Raw genomic sequence first — 22,062 nt, forward strand, 5'->3', positions numbered from 1 at the left:
GTAACCTCACGGTGAAATCTCTGAGCGGTTTCCTTCCTCTCTGGCAACTGAGTTAGGAAGGACGCCTGTATCTTTGTAGTGACTGACTGTATTGAAACACCATCTGAAGCATACAATTAATAACTGCACCATGCTCAAAGGGATGTTTGCTTTTTTTACCCATCTACCAAGAGGTGCCCTTCTTTGCGAGGCATAGGAAAATCTTCCTGGTCTTTGTGGTTGTATCTGTGCTTGAAATTCACTGCTTGACTTAGGGACCTTACTGATAATTGTATGTGTGGGGTACCGAGATGGGGTATTTATTTAAAAATAATGTTAAAAACTATTATTGCACACAGAGTGAGACCATGCAACTTATTATGTGACTTGTTAGGCACATTTTTACAAATTAAGTTATTTAGGCTTGCCATAACAAAAGGGTTGTGAATACTTTCTGAAAGCATTATACTAACAGTCATGATGCAGTTGTAGTCTGTCTCCCAAATAGCACCCTATTCCCTACATAGTGCACTTCTTTTGACCAGAGCCCTTGATTTTTTTATTATTATTTTTTATTTATTTACTGGGCAAGTCAGTTAAGAACAAATTCTTATTTACAGTGACGGCCTACCCCGGTCAAACCCAGACGACGCTGGGCCAATTGTGTGCCGCCCTACGGGAATCCCAATCACGGCCGGTTGTGATACAGCCTGGATATACAGGGAATAGATTGCCTCTGGGACGCAATTGCACTGTGGTTGTGCCAGAACACCTCAGTCCTCTTCTTCTGTTCACTCCACGTACAGCTCCATTTAGTCTATTAGAGACAAGAGATCCCTCATAATCTAAAACAGGAATTCCCTCTCACAGTTTGGACATGAATATATGCAAAACACACCAGCAGATGACAAATGTTTTGAAATGGGCTACAACATCATGGCATCTCATAGTGTGGACTAGGCAGACATTTTGAGGTGATGTATTTAATCTAGAAAAATCCATTGTCATCACTGTAAACTGCAGGCGTGTTGGTTTTTGTCACTAAGCAATGGTGCTTAAAATCTTCACAACAGAAGTGAGCCATTCAAGAGTATTTGTATTATCCATAGTTCTTATAATTTCCAGACAAATCTTGTGGTCTGCTTTAGTACTGAAGAGCCTGAGAACTCTTTACAGCTCACAATGTGCTCTTAAGTGATTGTAACGTTCAGGCGCTGTTTAGAGAGTTATCAGGAACCAGTCTAACCCTCCCTCAGCTGCGGACGGTATTCCTCTGGGGTCCAGTGGTTTGATGTGTGTGTCGGGCTATTGATTGGGGTGAAAATGAGGCACGGTGTGGTTGTGTTAATAAGCCCTCCATGAGGTCTGACATGAGCCGACACTACATTAATGAAGCACATCCTTCACTGCTGCCATCATATTTCCCATCAGATAAGATGGGGTAATGCTTAAGGCTTTTAATGAATTACATTTACATTTTGGTCATTTAGCAGACGCTGTTCTCCAGAGCCACTTACAGTCAGTGCATTCGACTAAGGTAGGTGAGACAACCACATATCTATTCAGAACATGATCATGATCATTATGAGGGAATCCAAGGATATTTTTTCCCAATGGTGCGAACTGTAAAATGCACGTTATTGTCATTGTAGATCTAATGCTGATTGCATTTGAGTAGGACTGTAGAGTACAGAATGTTAAACAAAGTAAATGGCAAAAAGTGAAAAGGTAAAAAACATTGATTTATTGTACCTTAATATAGCAGAATACATTGATAGATTAACGTTAGATGGATGAAGAGGAAAAATTTAGGGAATTCCAAGAAGGAATTTTAGTGATGGTCCTTGTTCGTACATAAGTACTGATTGAATCACTCAAAAAAATGCGTTATAGAAGTAAATAGAATGAAAATAGCTTATAATAAGCAGAGAAAAGAAAATGAACAGAGAAATATTGGAGTATACATTTATTATATTTCATATGCATTTTATTGTTTAAGGGACTGGTACATGTACACAAAAATGACAAATATTTGTTTTCTGAAAAATAGATTTAATCTCAGTGAGGAAAAACCTGTATAAATAAAGGTTAAATAACATTTTGAAAAAGGAGGTTTTGTAGAAGTACCCCCATCCGAGGTAGTGAGTAATTGGGTTGTTTTCTTTGTCATGAAAATTACAGGTTTAGTACCCACGTTGCATTGCACTAGCGTGACTCATGGAAACAGACTCTGTGTGTTCCCCATAGGGTCCTCCTCACCATGGCGGTGTGTGAAAGTGTGTGTATAAAACCTGCCAAGCTGGAAGGCACCATTGATTTAGCAGCAGCTTTCCCCCTTCCACTCTCAACCCTGCTGCCTAAGGCGGAGGGGGGAAGAGAGAGAGAGAGACACAGGCTGGCCCCAGGATGATGTACAGCACTGGGCTGGGTGATATCAAACCTCCCCTGGGTGCTAGGGGTCTAGATAGGCAGTTTTCGGGGCTAGATTGGTGTTAAGGATGCTAATACATGCTCTCTGTCCGTCCCTTCTGTCTGTGATATGTAAATAGACCTGCAGACGGTCCCCCCCCCCACTTCTCGCTCTCTCTCTTTCAAAGTGAGTGTGTGTGTGGGTGAGAGAGAGAGACCTGCCTCTGCTGTGCTGAGATGCAGAGAAAGCGAGAGAGGGTAAGAGAGCGAGAGAGTCCCACTTCTGCTTTCCCACTCTCATCGTTCCCCCTCCTGCTCTCTCTTGCCTGTGGAATATACTGACAAGGAATAATCTCTCAGGCACATACACGGCTGTGCAAACAAAACATTTGCTCTATTTCTTTTCTGTGAGTATGTTTGCCTCGATTTTCTATGCTAAGAAGCTAGGGAGAAGACTTGTACAGAATGCGAGGAAAGCCAAAATGCAGAAAGAGACGGTAGGTGTGAGATGTTTTCTGATTTATTTTGGTCAACAAATAGTGGCATAGTTTCAGAAGAATACAAAGTGAAAGTGTCCATCTGGATGTAAGAAGCATCTTTCTTGTTTATCATTTTGAAAGGCTCAGCTTTGTGGGCTATGCAATCTGTTCCTTAAAAGCATCTGTTCTACCGCATTTGAGAGCGAGCGTAAGAGACCTTAAAGCAACGCCGTATCTTTCTCATTAACTGCACAATATCCTCTTATCAGCTGTCCTCCGGTTACATTTCTCCTCAAACATCTCTGAAGTCCCCGATACAAAGTTTGACAATGTGTCTGTTGCACTAGAAGATTTCCCTCTTAAGTCTTCAGAGTCTTAAGATAAATCAGCATCGCTTCAGATTAGTCCAGGGGCAGTTGCTTACGGTACATTGCCAGTAGATACTGTTTAACAGATAGACAGATTGGGAAGTGTGTTTTGGTCCTGTAAGAAGTCCTACTGACATTGCTGAGACTGAGATTGTCCCAATATGGACACCGTATGAGTGTTTGGGATTGTACGTGTTATGTACGTGTCATAAGTCACCTGGGATGGTGTGTGATTAATGTGACTTACGTGAAGTAGAAAGTAAGTAGTCTATTTTTGAAAGTATTTGATTTGCGGTGTGCTTTTATGCTTTTACAGATTTCTATGAGTTTTACATCGCTAGAGTTTCCACCTGTTTGTTTTTTTTCCCTGGAAAATCAGAATTTCAACCCTGGGCTTTAATATCGTTGAATAGGTTAGATCCTAAGATTTTTATAATCCAGAACATGTTGAAACTTAAATAGGGGCTATTGAGGAAATTGTCGGTTGTTAGCTCTTTTCAATTGGCTTTCAACATGTTTCTGCTCTAGGGCTAAGTCGCTCACTCCCAAGCCCGTTATGCTGCACAAGCCTCTGGTGGTGGAATCTAAGCAAGCTGTACAGTAAACCAAAAAATGTGTTGTCCTCTATGGCTTATATTGTGATGTGGATTTGTTCACTTAAACACCATGATGTCTAGCAACAATAGAGCTGATTTGCAATGGGGATGTGGAGAGTCTGGGGTGGGACGTATTGATCCAGATTGGAGACTAGAGGAGTCAGAGGGACAAGGTAGTCTCGCAGGGCCAACCTTCCAAATTTTGTCTTGTTGACTCGACTATTGGAAGTCTGGAGGTTTTTAGTTTAGAATGTTGTGTTGGAATGGAAGCGCTGGCTGCCGACCAAATTGGACAAGGAAAGTTTTAGTAGCATACATTTTGGTATCTTATGTTATTTGCAAAAATGGCAAAAATTATTGAAGCTGAAGTCTTATATCTCCCTCTCTAACTTTAGGCATCAGCTGTCAGAGCAGCTTACCGGTCACTGTACCTGTACACAGCCTATCTGTAAATAGCACACCCAACTACCTCATCCCCATATTGTTACTTATCCTCTTGCTCTTTTGCACCCCAGTATCTCTACTTGGACATCATCTGCACATCTATCACTCCAGTATTAATCCTAAATTGTAATTATTTTGCCTCTATGATCTATTTATTGCCTTACCTTCCTACTCTTCTACATTTGCACACACTGTACATAGATTGTTCTATTGTGTTATTGACTGTACATTTGTTTCTGTGTAACTCTGTGTTGTGATTTTTGTCGCACTGCTTTGCTTTATCTTGGCCAGGTCACGGTTGTAAATGAGAACTTGTTTTCAACTGGCCTACCTGGTTAAATAAAGGTGAAATAAAATAAATAAAGACATTTTTTTAGCTTGTTGTAAGTAAGAAAGTAGTTGTTTTAGTGTGATATATTTTGAAATGGATGAATTACCAACCAGGGGTATTTTTTGCTCACTGTACTCACCATTAACTTTACAGTATGTTGTGGGCAAAATTACTTGGCCATAACCTTCACCTCATACATTGCATTGTCCAAGCACTCTTAAACACAGCCAAAAGAACATTGGCATTGGCACACAGGTCTGCAGACACTCACTCATCCGTGTGCGCGCACCCGCGTGTATTGCGGCCCTGTAACTGAAGAAGCTGGGGTGTTGGTTGTGGTTGTGGCTGAGGGAATATGGTGCTTGTGAAGCTGAGCGTGAATGAGCAACAGGGAGAGCGGAGAGGAGCGTGGGCCTCAGCACAGTTGGGAAGCAACTAATTGGTCCACTGTGTCAGCTCTTGTACAGAATAAACCACAGAGTTATTGGGGGGGGGGGGGGGGAGTAGAATATACTTTTCAGGTTTTCTTTCTCCTAAGCTCTTTACCCTAAACTACTGTCTGGGATTTGGGAAACTGTTCAATGATTATTTGAAATGTACCTATTGTTTCTTTAAGTAAATACGTTATGAGCATCATGAGCTTCAGTGAAAGTACTGCTAAATCTATTTTCATTTATAGTCTCGTTTTGGAATGGTGTTATCTAAACAAATGTAACTTTTACAGATTTTGAAAAGGAAATTGAACATAAAGCCAAAACAATGAATCCTCTAAAGTAACCTTCACGATATCATATATGTATTTCTTCTTATACGTGTCAAAGTAGGACCGACAGCCTATTCTCTAAGAGTCCTTGATATACCACCTTGATTAAATAGTCATTTTACCTTCACCTGAAACACAAGAACAAATCCAAGCAGCGGAGCGATTAAATCAAATTGAAAGAGGACTGGTTTTGTTATTAGATTACCAGAGCAGCCACTGCTCACTGCCAGATATACTCATATGCATAACCGTAGCAGAAATAGCCAATTTAATTCTCACACTTTTGAATGATATAAAATATGTATTTTCCACTTGAAGAAATAGAGTTGTGCTCGTGTTTGCTAAGCAGCCCTGACATGAAGTCTGGAAAAGGGCTGCTCTTGGTGTAATATTCGGGGTTTAGTTTCTTTAGTGGCTACTTCATTTTTCCATTGAATAATTTGAACATTGAACAGTGAGAAGCATTATCAACAAGCAAAGTCGGAAAAGAGATTCACAGTTGACATACTTAAATATTTCAGCTTTTATTCTCCAGCCTACTTTAACTTTTCAGTGTGTTTCTCAAGTTTGATCAATAAGGTATTTTGGAAAAACACTTGTTTCTCAGCTCCAGCCAGCCAGGTTGCAAGCCTTAGACTGCATTATTTGACTGTGTCCAATTGAGTTATACATACAGTCGTGACCTGGTGAATCATCCACCAGAAGGTTGGTCGATGGGGAAGGTTGGGCATAACGCGCTGCTTGTAGAGCGGAGCGCCGCATTTTCAGTGTTTTGTTTAAGGTTTTGTCTCGGTTGCAGAGTGTGGTCTTCGGGAGCTTACTTTTGCCTTAAGATCAGTCTGGGTTTAAGATATAGCCGTCGGGGTTTAACCTCAACTTAACCCTAGAGGATTTAGCAGTTACGGTAGTCATAATTTTGACTAGCTAAGGTCATCATTTGGACGAGGCACTTGGACATCATGTTGCTCCATTGTTATGGTGTTAGTTCATGATGAAGATCCATTGTTATCAAGTCACTCACTCCTGAATAATTTTTGGAAAACGCATCACTTGTGTAATGAAGTTTACTGACGTGCCAAACACAAACAGAAGGTTATGTCAGAAGTGTTCTTTGCCATAACCTCAATTAGAAAAATCTGAAATAATATCCCCATCAAGTCAGTTGCTGTTCCTCATTATTTTTGTTGTTGTTTAACACCTCTCAATCTAATGTTATTGGTCACATACACGTGTTTAGCAGATGTTATTGCGGGTGTAGCGAAATGCTTGTGTTTCTAGTTCCAACAGTGCAGTAATATCTAACAATTTCACAACAATACACATCAATACGCACAAATCTCATGGACCTTAACATTAATTTAAAAAAAAACTCAAACCCTCTGATGACTAGGAATTCATTGATTAGCAGGTGGCCAGACACATTGTTGTATGAAGGCCAGACGCAAATGTATGAAATGTATGCACTCACTACTGTAAGTCGCTCTGGATAAGAGCGTCTGCTAAATGACTAAAATGTAAATGTAATTGTTGTTCTTACTGTCCAGGAGTCATTTCAACAAAAATATTATATTATTCCCTCTAACAAAGGGCGTACCACACCATCTTGTCATCCCAAACATTTGCCCTGTGTTGTCGGGCTCAAACTCCATTCATTCTCAGATGAGACCATCGTAACGTCATTACAATCTCACACTGTTGAATGTCGCTCTCATTTGTCTTTCTCATTTCCTCCATCAGGTTTATCACATTGCAATAACTTTTTAGCTTCGTTTCTGGAAAAGGATTTGATCAGTCGGACTTCTGCCAACAAAAAAACGATATTCATTTTAGGACATTGCCTTCCTTTGTGATTTTCTGCATTGCCTCCATTTTGTATTTACAGCAGTCTGGGGCTGCATCCTAAATGGCAACCTTTTCCCTATATAGTGCACTAAATAGGGAATCATTGGGTGCCATTTGGGCTGCACACTGAGTCAGTAGTGTAGTGGAAGAGATCCTGCCATCGGTCACAAAGCCAAAAGTTTTTAGATGTATTACAGGAGTGCATAGTGCAGGATTTTCATTCCTTACACAGGATTTTTAATATCCCTTCACAATTGATTTCCTTAATTGGATACGGGAAGGAATAGACAGTTTCCATTCTAAACGTGAGGTGGTGTGTGGACATAATATATGCTATTTAGCAGACACTTTTTATACCAAGTGACTTACAGTCATGCTTGTATAAATACAGTATTTCGTATGGGGTGGTCCAAGCAGGAATCAAACCCACAATCCATGGCGTTGCAGACACCATGCTCTACCAACTGAGCAACACAGGTCATTAGGAGTCCCATAGGTGTACTCCTCCTAATATTCCCCTAAATGGGAAATAGGGTGTGGAAAAAGTAAGAATTACTGGACTCTCTCACATAAGGATTTGTCATCATCAAGAAGTGATGAATGTATTAGTTTTGGTTTTCCTTTGTTGATTGACCCTCCTGCTGTAGGAGTCCTGCATCTCTTAATTCATATTTTGTATCTATTAATAAACTATTGCATTGACGATTGCGTTGCTTTGATTGTTCGATTTATCCAATACAGAATGCCGTATTGCATCCAATTTTGTTCGGTTTATGATTTATATTGCACAGTGAAGATTTTACAGAATTGTTGCCAATTAGGCTTTCACTTATCTGGCTTCTGATGCTGTTCTTACGGAGTGAAGACTGTCTTTTGTGTGAGATACAGCAGGATATTCCGTGTCTGTGACTGATGAAGTTAATTGCAAAGCTGGCATATCATTTTAGCCATTGTTCAGATGGACTCTTAGACAGCTTTTGTCAAGACATCTTTTTGTGTTTTTCCACATTTACAGTGCATTCGGAAAGTATTCAGACCCCTTAACTATTTCCACATTTTGTTACATTACAATTTACACACAATACCTCATCATGACAAAGCAAAAACAAGTTTTATAAATTTTTGCAAATGTATATATATAAAAAAATATCCCAATTACATAAGTATTCAGACCCTTTACTCAGTATTTTGTTGAAGAACCTTTGGCAGTGATTACAGCATCAAGTCTTCTTTGGTATGACGCTACAAGCTTGGCACACCTGTATTTGGGGAGTTTCTCCCATTCTTCTCTGCAGATCCTCTCAAGCTCTGTCAGGTTGGATGGGGAGCGTTGCTGCACAGCTATTTTCAGGTCTCTCCAGAGATGTTTGATCAGGTTCAAGTCCAGACTCTGGCTGGGCCTCTCAAGGACATTCAGAGACTTGTCCCGAAGCCACTCCTGCGTTGTCTTTGCTGTGTGCTTAGGGTTGTTGTCCTGTTGGAAGGTGAACCTTCCCCTCCATTCTGAGGTCCTGAGAACTCTTTAGCAGGTTTTCATCAAGGATCTCTCTGTACTTTGCTCCATTCATTTTTCCCTCGATCCTGACTAGTCTCCCAGTCCCTGTCGCTGAAAAACATCCCCACAGCATGATGCTGCCACCACCATGCTTCCCCATAGGGATGGTGCCAGGTTTCCTCCAGACGTTACGCTTGGCATTCAGGCCAAATATTTCGATCTTGGTTTCATCAGACCAGAGAATCTTGTTTCTCATGGTCTGAGAGTCTTTAGGTGCCTTTTGGCAAACTCCAAGCGGGCTGTCATGTGCCTTTTACTGAGGAGTGGCTTCCTTCTGGCCACTCTACCATAAAGGCCTGATTGGTGGAATGCTGCGGAGATGGTTGTCCTTCTGGAAGGTTCTCCGATCTCCACAGAGGAACTCTGGAGCTCTCTCAGAGTGACCATCGGGTTCTTGGTCACCTCCCTGACCAAGGCCCTTCTCCCCTGATTGCTCAGTTTGACCGGGCGGCCAGCTCTAGGAAGAGTTTTAGTGGTTCCAAACGTCTTCTATTTAAGAATGATGGAGGCCACTGTGTTCTTGGGGACTATCAATGCTGCAGACATTTTTGTTACCATTCCCCAGATCTGTGACTTGACACAATCCTGTCTCGGAGATCGACGGACAATTCCTTTGACCTCAGGCTTGGTTTTTGATCTGACATGCACTGTCAACTGTAGGACCTTAAATCGGCAGGTGTGTGCCTTTCCAAATCATGTCCAATCAATTGAATACCACAGGTGGACTCCAAGTTGTAGAAACATCTCAAGGATGATCAATGGAAACAGGATGCACCTGAGCTGAAGGGTCTGAATACTTATGCAAATAAGGTATTTCTGTTTTTAATTTTTTTATACATTTGTAAACCTTAAAAAAAAAGTGGTTTTCGCATTGTCATTATAGGGTATTGGGTGTAGATTGATGAGGGAAAACAAATATTTTATCTATTTTAAAATAAGGCTGTAAAGTAACAAAATTAGAAAAAATGTAAATGGGTCGGAATACTTTCCGAATGCACTGTATCTTAAATATATAGACTTGTCAATCTATAGAAGAACACTACAATGTGGCTTTCTATCGGAGTTCGGTAAACAAGTATTTTCAGGTCTAAAATTATGTTTAGATCCTAAGAACATGACCGAAATCTAAAAAAGCTGTGCTTTTTCATCACATCCACTATATATACAAAAGTATGTGAACATCCCTCCAAATTAGTGGATTCGGCTATTTCAGCCACACCGTTTGTTGAAAAGTGTATAAAATCGAGCACACAGCCATGCAAGCTCCATAGACAAACATTGGCAGTAGATTGGCCTTACTGAAGAGTTCAGTGACTTTCAACGTGGCACCATCATAGGATGCCACCTTTCCAACAAGTCAGTATGTAAAATGTCTGCCCTGCTAGAACTGCCCCGGTCAACTGTAAGTGATGATATTGTGAAGTGGAAATCTCTAGGAACAACAACGGCTAAGCCGCGAAGTGGTAGGCCACACAAGCTCACAGAATGGGACCGCCGATTTCTGGACCGCGTAGCACATTAAAATCGTCTGTCCTCGGTTGCAACACTCACTGCCGAGTTCCAAACTGCCTCTGAAAGCAACGTCAGCACAATAACTGTTTGGCCGAGCAGCTGCACACAAGCCTAAGATCACCATGCGCCATGGCGAGTCCAAAGCTTGCCGCCGTTGGACTCTGGAGCAGTGGAAACGCATGCTCTGGAGTGATGAATCATGCTTCAAATCAAATCAAATCACATTTTATTAGTCACATGCGCCGAATACAACAGGTGTTGACCTTACAGTGAAATCCTAACTTATGAGCCCCTAACTATCAATGCAGTTTAAAAAATAAATACAAAATATGTATAAGAATAAGAAATAAAAGTAACAAGTAATTAATGAGCAGCAGTAAAATAACAATAGCGAGACTATATACAGCAGGGCACCGATTAGTCAGTGTGTGGGGGCACCGGTAAGTCACCATCTGGCAGTCCGACGGACGAATCTGGGTTTGACGGATGCCAGAAGAACGCTATCTACCCGAGTGTATAGTGCCAACTGTAAAGTTTGGTGGAGGAGGAATAATAGACTGGGGCTGTTTTCACGGTTTGGGCTAGATCCCTTAGTTCCAGTGAAGAAACATCTTAACGCTACAGCATACAATGATGTTCTAGACGATTCTGTGCTTCCAACTTTGTGGCAAAAGTTTGGGGAAGTCCTTTTCTTGTTTCAGCATGACCATGCCCCTGTGCACAGGTCCATACAGAAATGGTTTGTCGAGAACGGTGGGGAAGAACTTGACTGGCCTGCATAGAGCCCTGATCTCAACCCAATCGAACACCTTTGGGATGAATTAGATGGCCGACTGCGAGCCAGGCCTAATCACCCAACATCAGTGCCCGACCTCACTAATGCTCTTTTGGCGGAATGGAAGCATGTTCCCGCAGCAATGTTCCAACATCTAGTGGAAAGCCTTCCCAGGAGAGTGGAGGATGTTTATAGCAGCAAAAGGGGGACCAACTTTATATTAATGTCCATGATTTTGAAATAAGATGTTCGACGAGCTGGTGTCCACAAACTTTTGGTCATGTAGTGTATCAAAGTCGACATTTTAAAGGAATCAACTAATTGAACTTTACTCCATGGTGTCTCTGGAGCCATTCTCTATATCTAACAGAATGGGGTTTTGCCTACTGGTTAGCCTCAATAGATCCCCATTGCATCATGAGCCTATTTCAGCTTTAGCTTTGCTATTTAAACAAGTCTCGAAATCTTAATTTCCCTGTGCTCCGATGTGGTTGTACAGTCTTTAATAAAGGCATTAGCGCCAAAGTAAATCATTTCCTTTGATGTTCTTTGGAGAGGCTCAGACAATGCTTCCAATTTAAGGAGAGCATGAACTGTCCCAGAAAGACCTTAATATTGACTTTTAGATACTTGAAACCATACAAACTTAGATTGCTATTGTACAGTTCTCTGTAACATCACTTAGTGTGGCAGCTCAGTAGCACGAAAGAGTACTTACACTAGAATGTGAGGTGACACTTAACTTGAATGGTTTATCATAGTGCCTAAAGGGTTTCATACTGTATGTGACTTTTAGAGCTCAACATATAATGATATTTAATGAAAACCTATGCCACATTCTTCACCATAAATCTGTTAGCAGAATGACAATGCGACCTGCCGTTGCTTTCAAAATTAAATCTGCAATGTGTAACTTTTTGGGCGACCTGACCAAATTTACATAGAAATGTGAGTTATTGATCTGTCATTCTCATTGAAGCAAGTCTAAGAAGTGGTAAATCTATTCTATGTGCTCTATTTCTATGCTTCCCGTGCTTAAGTTTCGTTTTTTCGTATTTTACTTTAGGCTTAGTAGACCAGCTTCAAACAGCTGATAATACTATATTTTTGGTTATTGAAAAGATACACTACATAGCCAAAAGTATTTGGAGGCCTGCTCATCAAACATCTCATTCCAAAATCATGGTTATTAATATAGAGTTGGCCTCCCACTTTGCTGCTATAACAGCCTCCACTCTTCTGGGAAGGCTTTCCACTAGATGTTTGAACATTGCTGTGGGGACTTGCTTCCATTCAGCTTCAAGAGCCTTCGTGAAGTCGGGCACTGATGTTGGGCGATAAGGCCTGGTTCGCAATCTGCGTTCCAATTCATCCCAAAGGTGTTCGATGGGTTAGAGGTCAGGGCTCTGTGCAGGGCAATCAAGTCCTTACACACCAATCTCGACAAACCATTTCTGTATGGACCTTGCTTTGTGCATGGGGGAATTGTCATGCTGAAACAGGAAAAGGCCTTCCCCAAACTTTTGCCACAAAGTTGGAAGCACAGAATTGTCTAGAATGTCATTGTATGCTGTAGCGTTACGATTTCCCTTCTCTGGAACTAAGAGGCCAAGCCCGAACAATGAAAAACAGTCCCAGACCATTATTCCTCCTCCACCAAACTTTAGAGTTGGCACTATGGTAGTGTTCTCCTGGCATCCGCCAAACCCAGATTCTTCTGTCGGACTGCCAGATAGTGAAGTGTGATTCATCACTACAGAGAACGCGTTTCCAGAGTCCTATGGCGGCGAACTTTACACCACTCCAGCCGACGCTTGGCATTGCGCATGGTGATCTTAGGCTTGTGTGTGGCTGCTCGGCCATGGAGACCCATTTCATGAAATTCCAGAAGAAACCGTTCTTGTGCTGACGTTGCTTCCAGAGACAGTTTGGAACTCAGTAGTGAGTGTTGCAAACGAGGACAGACGATTTTTACACACTATGCGCTTCAGCATTCGGCGGTTCCGTTCTGTGAGCTTGTGTGGCCTACCACTTCGCGACTGAGTTGCTGATGCTCTTAGATGTTTCAACTGAACAATAACAGCGCTTACAGTTGACCGGCGCAGCACTAGCAGGTAGAAATTTGACAAACTGAAAGGTGGCATCCTATGGCGGTGCCACGTTGAAAGTCACTGAGTTCTTCAGTACGGGTCGTTCTGTTGTGAATGTTTGTCTATGGAGATTGCATGGCGGTGTATTCGATTTTATACACCTTTCAGCAACGGGTGTGGCTGAAATAACCAAATCCACTAATTTGAAGAGATGTTCATATACTTTTGGCCATAGTGTATTTCACAGCGGTTTAGATGGTACAATTTTTCTGAACACTATACTTGTTTTGTCACATAAACTGACATTTGGCAAACTATTAGAATTTTAACAACCAGGAAATGGCAGTCCACAGAACCTGGAGAGGGAGAGATGGGTGAAGTAGTTGTGGGGCGTCATGATTTTAGGCCCCTCTTGACAGCTAAATCCTTCTGCCTGCCACCCGGGCTGAAATGACAAATGCCAAACTATTCCCATGGGACCTCATCTCTCCATTAGAGTGCGGCCCATTTCGGAGACATTTTGTCAGTTTATAAAAAGTCTTGCCGGCCTGGTCACCAATCTTATTAGCATTCACCCGCATTATTAATTATTACCTGACAGGTACCAGCAAGGTGAGGCCAGAGAGCCAACAGATTCAGGACCCTGGAAGGCTGCCAGCATACCAAAGAGAAAGAGCACCAAACTAGAGACAAAGTACTAGACAGAATTGCATTTCTGATTGCGTGGCACCAATCAATATTTAATGATATCTCCGTTGGCTTTTGACCTTTATGCCTAGGCATGGCAATTTAAAAGAGCAGTTATATCCTTTAATGAAAGCAGCTGTAAGCACTGTTCAGTCCCATAAGCTGACTTACACTGAATTGGTCCATGGCATTAGCGGTAATGCTATTGTGTAAATTGGCTGTATAACCAACATTATTATCCTTGCTCTACTGTTAGGCTTTGAATCTCAAGGGTTCTCGGAGATTAACACAGATTACCCAGGCTTGGAGAGTGAGGAAAATGGGTGTTACAGATAAGCCTAATAGTAGATACTGTGCACTGAGACCACTGGGTATCTACCGTAGCAGTAATTTGAGTTTTAACTATAATGGCTAGAGCACAGCATAATGAGCAAGTCCAAAGTCAATACAAGGGGAAATGGTTTGAGCTTGTCACTGGATGATATATTGGTTGGTTGTGTTTTCATAGCTCATGAACTGTCCGTAAGATCTAAATGCATTTGTAGATGCGCATAACATCAGCTACTTTATTCTATTCTGTGTTTGGGGTGTATTCTTCTTGACATGCACAGTGAATACCAAGAAATCTGCTAAGTGTCCAGAGAATTGGTCTGCTCATTGGTTTGTTTGTACAGTACTTCAAACTGATGTCATTTTTGGGGCCGCAGGTAGCCTAGCGGGTTAAGAGCATTGGGCCAGTAAACGAAAGGTTGCTGGTTCGAATCCCCCCGAGTTGACTAGGGGGAAAATATGTTAATGTGCCCATGAGCAAGGCACTTAACCCTAGTTGCTCTGTATAATAGCGTCTGTTAAAATAAAAATATGAAGGGCTTGGTTTATGGGTATTATGGCCTTAATAGAGACAATTACGATTTGAAATACGGTTCACTGTCAGCCGTCGAATAAGGCTTTGCTATTACATCAACATAGGTAGACACAGACACTGTTGACTCTTTAAAAAATATTGTAGGTTCTTTAAAGATTTTCTTGAAATTCTAGAAGATAATACGTGGGAAAGATAGTGAGAGGTTGTGTCAAATGGGCAGTAGGCCAGATTGAAACCCATACTGACCCTGTAGATATGTTTGCCTGAGGCTGCGGCCCTACACCAAGCCTAGGCCACACTGCAGTACTTGTTAACATGTCTGTATACATTTATATGGGAAGAGGAAGGTGGCTCCTACCTTCAGCAGCCATCAGGGGCTATCTGCACTCTCCACTTCAAAAGGCAGGCTGGCAGGCGGTCCCTCCAAAGGCCACATTATCAAACGTCTCCACAGCTGTGCTCTGCAAACTTTTCTTTATTTCAAAGGGCTTTGCGAGGATCAATTTAGCAGACAGCTGCCGAATGGTAGAACAACATGGGCATAAGAGGCATCAGAAAGCTACTTAAGGGAAAGAGAAAGCTACTGCAGAGCCCTTATTTGGTTCATTCAGACTGTTATTGAATGTAATTTTTGTTTCATTGGCCCACCTCTGCCGAGGCAGCTGGCACTGATGGGGATACGTCTGGGCGGTGCAATGCTTTGAACATCTCATCGAGATCACTTTGTTTATTAGCGGAGCCCACTTGAACACCACAAGAGCTCTCTCTGTTGTTGGCCATATGATTAGGTTCCATTATATTCCCGAATTGAGCCTGAATGGTGATTGCGGCTGTAATTGTGCTGTTGTTTTTCAGACATTAATTTATGAAAAAGCTCAAAGCAACGTTTTTTTAAGGGGCAGTGCAGTTAAAAATGTGATTTACCTGTTTGTTTATGATATTTTCAAACGGAGGTCGAAATAACACTCTGAAATTGTGAACATTATGATAATGCTCTTTTTGTGTAAGCTGGTTGAAAAAAATGCATGGAATTTCCGCCTCTTCAGGTGGGATGGAACTTATTGTCAACATCATGACATCACAATGTGATCTGATTATAATAGACCAATGACTGTTCATCTGGGTAAGGGGGTGGGCTCTATACCATCCTTTCAGCCAATCAGGGCTGTGTATGTAAATCTCTTCAAATCTGTTTCATAATGCCCACATGATCAGACTGAGCATGTCAAAGGCCAAAGGAAGTTCAGGGAAATTGACATTTTAGTCATTTTAAATAAATGATTAAACATATATTTTGGAGTTATTTTCATTAAATAAACTCACACAGTGATTTATTAGACATACAGTGATGATAAAAAAATACAATTGCAAAGACTGCATGGGGGCTTTAAGAAAGTTATAACATTACATCATATTAGACAACATCCCTTTCCCATTCTGTCTCAATTTTCATTTCCCTTCCTTTCTCTCTCTTGATCTTTCTCTCTTTTTTTCAATTTTTTCTCTCGCTGTCTTTCTCTTTTTCCCCTCTGTCCTCCCTCTATCTCCCTCTCTCCCTCTCTCTCTATCTATCCATTATAAATGAAGCAGCGCGTTCAAGTATCAGACGGCTGGGAGATATAAAGCACAAAATGCCAGACACACTTTGAGGCCAGTAGCGGTTTGGGAAAAGCAGAGGAGGCTGGCGGGTGGAGATATAGGAGACCAGGCTCATTGTAATGAATGGAATGGATGAACTCGTATCAAAGACATGGTTTCCATGTGTTTGACACCGTGCCATCTATTCTATTTCAGCCATTATAATGAGCCCGCCCTCCAATATCTCCACCCACCAACATCCTCTGCTCTGTATTCCAAGCATGCTGAGGTTCTCATCCTCACCCTTACTCTCTGCTGCGCTGTGTTCAGCTGTGGGCAGGGTTGTTGGTAGATGTGGGGGGCTGTGTTATCGGTGCTGGGCCAGAGTCTGATAATCCTCCAGCCACAATGAGGCGGAGAGGGAGAGAGCATGGCAGCTTCCAGACAATCAGAACTCTCGCCTGAATCCCCCAGCTACACGCTTCTCACAGCCCATAGCGATAAAGGGACATATCAATAAAATACCCATCAACAAATACCCAGACATGAGAGGGAGAGAAAGAGCATGTTTGAATAATGAGGTAACATCTAGATTGAGGGAATTGAGAGAGAGGGATGGGAGTGGAGAAAAAATGAGGGAGAGGGACATAGCAATAATAAAAGAGAGAGAGAGAGAGACAATGGATATGTTCCAAAGTACAGTCGTGGCCAAAAGTTTTGAGAATGACACAAATATTAATTTCCACAAAGTTTTCTGCTTCAGTGTCTTTAGATATTTTTGTCAGATGTTACTATGGAATACTGAAGTATAATTACAAGCATTTCATAAGTGTCAAAGGCTTTTATTGACAATTACATGAAGTTGATGCAAAGAGTCAATATTTGCAGTGTTGACCCTTCTTTTTCAAGACCTCTGCAATCTGCCCTGGCATGCTGTCAATTAACTTCTGGGCCACATCCTGACTGATGGCAGCCTATTCTTGCATAATGAATGCTTGGAGTTTGTCAGAATTTGTGGGGTTTTGTTTGTCCACCCACCTTGAGGATTGACCACAAGTTCTTAATGGGATTACGGTCTGGGAGTTTCCTGGCCATGGACCCAAAATATCGATGTTTTGTTCCCCGAGCCACTAAGTTATCACTTTTGCCTTATGGCAAGGTGCTCCATCATGCTGGAAAAGGCATTGATCATCACCAAACTCTTCCTGGATGGTTGGGAGAAGCTGCTCTCGGAGGATGTGTTGGTACCATTCTTTATTTATGGCTGTGTTCTTAGGCAAAATTGTGAGTGAGCCCACTCCCTTGGCTGAGAAGCAACCCCACACATGAATGGTCTCAGGATGCTTTACTGTTGGCATGACACAGGACTGATGGTAGCGCTCACCTTGTCTTCTCCGGACAAGCTTTTTTTCCGGATGCCCCAAAGGGATAAGGAATAACTTTGTCAAATGTAAGTATTATGTTTATTTATTCACCAAATTATTTTAAATGTCCAACAAATTACTTTCATATGAATTTTGAATTCAAATGTTGAGTCATTTCTATTTATCAGCCAAGACAAGTTACTGTCTGGCGGCTCCGCATGGTGAAACACCGCTTCCCATTAATTTTCAATGGAAGGAAAGTGGTGAGAAGCGGAGTGGGCAGGGGACCGTTGGGCGGCACGAACAAGGCGTGGGAGGCAGTGAAAAAGTTCAGCATTTTCCAACTTTATTGAAATCACCAGCGGCGACCGCTATGCGACCCAACGAGGGAGTCTTTCTTCAGCAAAGATGGCTGACAAAAATAAGAGGATAGAAGCATACAGTGGCTTGCGAAAGTATTCACCCCCCTTGGCATTTTTCCTATTTTGTTGCCTTACAACCTGAAATTAAAATTGATTTTTTGGGGGGGGTTTGTATCATTTGATATACACAACATGCCTACCACTTTGAAGATGCAAAATATTTTTTCTTGTGAAACAAACAAGAAATAAGACAAAAAAAGAAAACTTGAGCGTGCATAACTATTCACCCCCCAAAGTCAATACTTTGTAGAGCCACCTTTTGCAACAATTACAGCTGCAAGTGTCTTGGGGCATGTCTCCATAAGCTTGGCACATCTAGCCACTGGGGTTTTTGCCCATTCTTCAAGGGAAAACTGCTCCAGCTCCTTCAAGTTGGATGGGTTCCGCTGGTGTACCAGCAATATTTAAGTCATACCACAGATTCTCAATTGGATTGAGGTATGGGCTTTGACTAGGCCATTCCAAGACATTTAAATGTTTCCCCTTAAACCACTCGAGGGTTGCTTTAGAAGTATGCTTAGGGTCATTGTCCTGCTGGCAGGTGAACCTCCGTCCCAGTCTCAAATCTCTGGAAGACTGAAACAGGTTTCCATCATTCCTTCAATTCTGACCAGTTTCCCAATCCTTGGAAGACTGAAACAGGTTTCCATCATTCCTTCAATTCTGACCAGTTTCCCAGTCCCTGCCTATGCAAAACATGGTGCTCTCGGGATAGTGTTCTCGGGGTAATGAGAGGTGTTGGGTTTGCGCCAGACATAGCGTTTTCCTTGATGGCCAAAAAGCTCAATTTTAGTCTCATCTGACCAGAGTACCTTCTTCCATATGTTTGGGGAGTCTCCCACATGCCTTTTGGCGAACACCAAATATGTTTGCTTATTTTTTCCTTTAACAATTACTTTTTTCTGGCCACTCTTCTGTAAAGCCCAGCTCTGTGGCATGTATGGCTTAAAGTGGTCCTATGGTGTCACGTCCTGACCAGTATAAGGTTAATTGGTATTGTAGTTTGGTCAGGACGTGGCAGATGGTATTCGTTTTATGTGGTTCGGGGTGGTGTGTTTTGTTGAAGGGGCATTTGGTTTAAGTATTCCGGGGTTTTTGGGCACTGTTTGGTTTTCTGGTATTCTATGTTTAGTCTAGTATGTCTGTTTCTATGTTTGGTTAATTGGGGTTGGGACTCTCAGTTGAAGGCAGGTGTTGTCTATCTGCCTTTGATTGAGAGTCCCATATATGAGGGTGTGTTTGTGTTTGTTATTTGTGGGTGATTGTTCTGTGTTGAGCTTTGCTTTGCCAGACTGTTTGTTAGTTGTTCGTTTTTTCGGTTTTGTTATTTTGTATGTTCATTTTTGAAGATAATTAAAAATCAAGATGAGCATTCACGTACCTGCTGCGTTTTGGTCCTCATTCACCGACGACAACCGTGACAGAATCACCCACCAACTATGGACCAAGCAGCAGAAGAAGGAGCAGAGGGAATTCGAGTTGGACTGGCGGGAGAAATGGACCTGGGAGGAAGTTCTGGACGGGGCCGGACCTTGGCACCAGGCTGGGGATTATCGACGCCCGCAGTGGGAAATTGAGGCAGCCAAGGCAGAGAGGCGGTGGTACGAGGCCATGGACGCGCTGAAGGAGAAGCACGAGAGGCACCCCCAAGAAAAAATGTTGGGGGGGCACACGGGTAGTTTGGCTAGGCGTAAGAAGAGCCGGAAGCCAGCTACCCGTGGATATATGGAGGAGCGTATGGGGTGGAGAGCGCTATGTTTCGCTGAGGAGCGCACTATCTCACCCATACGCACGCACAGTCCGGTGCGCGTTATTCCAGCCCCTCGCAGGTGCCGTGCTAGAGCGGGCATCCAGCCTGGTAGGAGGATGCCTGCGCAGCGCATCTGGTCGCCGGTACGCCTCCGAGGACCAGGCTACCCAACTCCCGCTCTACGCACGGCTACCATCAGGCCCCTGCACAGCCCAGTCTGCCCTGTACGAGCACCCCGCTCGTACAGGGCTACTAGTTCCATCCAGCCAAGGCGGGTTGTGCAGGAGGTAAGATCTAGACCGACTGTGCGCCTCCATAGCCCTGGGTTTCCAGCTCCTGTCTCTCGTGCGGACCCGGAAGTGCGTCAACCCAGTCCGACTCGTCCTGTTCCCGCTCCCCGCACTAGCCTGGAGGTGCGTGTTCATAATCTGGTAAGCCCAGTACCAGCACCACGCACCAGGCTACAAGTGCGTCAACCCAGCCACGCCAGTCAACAGTCACCAGAGCTGCCCGCCAGTCAACAGTCATCATCAGAGCTGCCCGCCAGTCAACAGTCGTCATGAGCGCTGCCCGCCAGTCAACAGTCACCAGAGCTGCCCGCCAGTCAACAGTCGTCAGAGCTGCCCGCCAGTCAACAGTCGTCAGAGCTGCCCGCCAGTCAACAGTCGTCAGAGCTGCCCGCCAGTCAACAGTCGTCAGAGCTGCCCGCCAGTCAACAGTCGCCAGAGAGGCCAGACTGCCCTGAACTGCCGGAGTGGCCAGACTGCCCTGAACTGCCGGAGTGGCCAGACTGCCCTGAACTGCCGGAGTGGCCAGACTGCCCTGATCTGCCGGAGTGGCCAGACTGCCCTGAACTGCCGGAGTGGCCAGACTGCCCTGAACTGCCGGAGTAGCCAGACTGCCCTGAACTGCCGGAGTTGCCAGACTGCCCAGACTGTCCCGAGTTGCCAGACTGTCCCGAGTTGCCAGACTGTCCCGAGTTGCCAGACTGCCCCGACTGTCCCGAGTTGCCAGACTGCCCCGACTGTCCCGAGTTGCCAGACTGCTCCGACTGTCCCGAATTGCCAGACTGCCCCGACTGTCCCGAGTTGCCAGACTGCCCCGACAGCCTGGAACGGCCTGAGCCGGAGCCACCTCCAGAGATAGGTGGGTTGGGGAGGGGGGGTGTAGCACAGTGCCGTCGTTGACGGCAGCCACCCTCCCTTCCCTCCCTTTAGTAAGGGGGAATTTTTCTTTTTGGTGTTGCTTGGGGTTACTTTTGTTAAGGTGCTTCCGGGGTTAGCACCTTTAAGGGGGGGGGGTACTGTCACGTCCTGACCAGTATAAGGTTAATTGGTATTGTAGTTTGGTCAGGACGTGGCAGAGGGTATTCGTTTTATGTGGTTCGGGGTGGTGTGTTTTGTTGAAGGGGCATTTGGTTTAAGTATTCTGGGGTTTTTGGGCACTGTTTGGTTTTCTGGTATTCTATGTTTAGTCTAGTATGTCTGTTTCTATGTTTGGTTAATTGGGGTTGGGACTCTCAGTTGAAGGCAGGTGTTGTCTATCTGCCTTTGATTGAGAGTCCCATATATGAGGGTGTGTTTGTGTTTGTTATTTGTGGGTGATTGTTCTGTGTTGAGCCTATGCTTTGCCAGACTGTTGGTTGTTCGTTCATTCTCGTGGTTTGTTATTTTGGCATTCATTTTGAAAATAAATAAACGTCAAGATGAGCCTGCACTTACCTGCTGCGTTTTGGTCCTCCTTCACCGACGACAACCGTGACATATGGACAGCTACTCCAATCTCCGCTGTGGAGCTTTGCAGCTCCTTCTGGGTTATCTTTGGTCTCTTTGTTACCTCTCTGATTAATGCCCTCCTTGCCTGATCCGTGAGTTTTAGTGGGCGGCCCTCTCTTGGCAGGTTTGTTGTGGTGCCATATTCTTTCCATTTCTTAATAATGGATTTGATAGTGCTCTGTGGGATGTTCAAAGTTTCTGATATTTTTTTATAACCCAACCCTGATCTGTACTTCTCCCTGACCTGTTTGGAGAGCTTCTTGGTCTTCATGGTGCTGCTTGCTTGGTGGTGCCCCTTGCTTAGTGGGGGGCTTAGTGCCCCTTGCTTGCTTAGATTGCACACAGGTGGACTTAATGAACTAATTATGTGACTTCTGAAGGTAATTGATTGCACCATATCTTATTTAGGGGCTTCATAGCAAAGGGGGTGAGTACATATGCACTCACCACTTTTCCGTTTTTAATCTTTTTGAATTTT

At 43.4% G+C, this 22,062-nt stretch overlaps 1 protein-coding gene across 22 annotated transcripts in view; it reads left to right on the plus strand.

The window, feature by feature from the left end:
* The window catches only part of dlg2 (discs, large homolog 2 (Drosophila)), a 400,329-nt gene that overhangs the window by 261,247 nt on the left and 117,020 nt on the right, over positions 1-22,062 (plus strand). Inside the window, exon 1 of one of the 22 annotated variants that reach the window (XM_045693444.1) lies at positions 2,619-2,885. The exons of 20 other annotated variants lie outside the window; for them this stretch is intronic. In XM_045693444.1, the coding sequence (XP_045549400.1) occupies positions 2,802-2,885 (84 nt within the window). In that variant the 5' untranslated portion in view covers positions 2,619-2,801. Of the gene's footprint in view, positions 1-2,618; positions 2,886-22,062 lie in introns of those variants that run through there. One more of the 22 variants, XM_014136960.2, reaches the window with a different exon arrangement.

This window comes from Salmo salar, chromosome ssa13 (assembly GCF_905237065.1).
Source record: "Salmo salar chromosome ssa13, Ssal_v3.1, whole genome shotgun sequence".
Classification (NCBI taxonomy): Eukaryota; Metazoa; Chordata; class Actinopteri; order Salmoniformes; family Salmonidae; genus Salmo; species Salmo salar.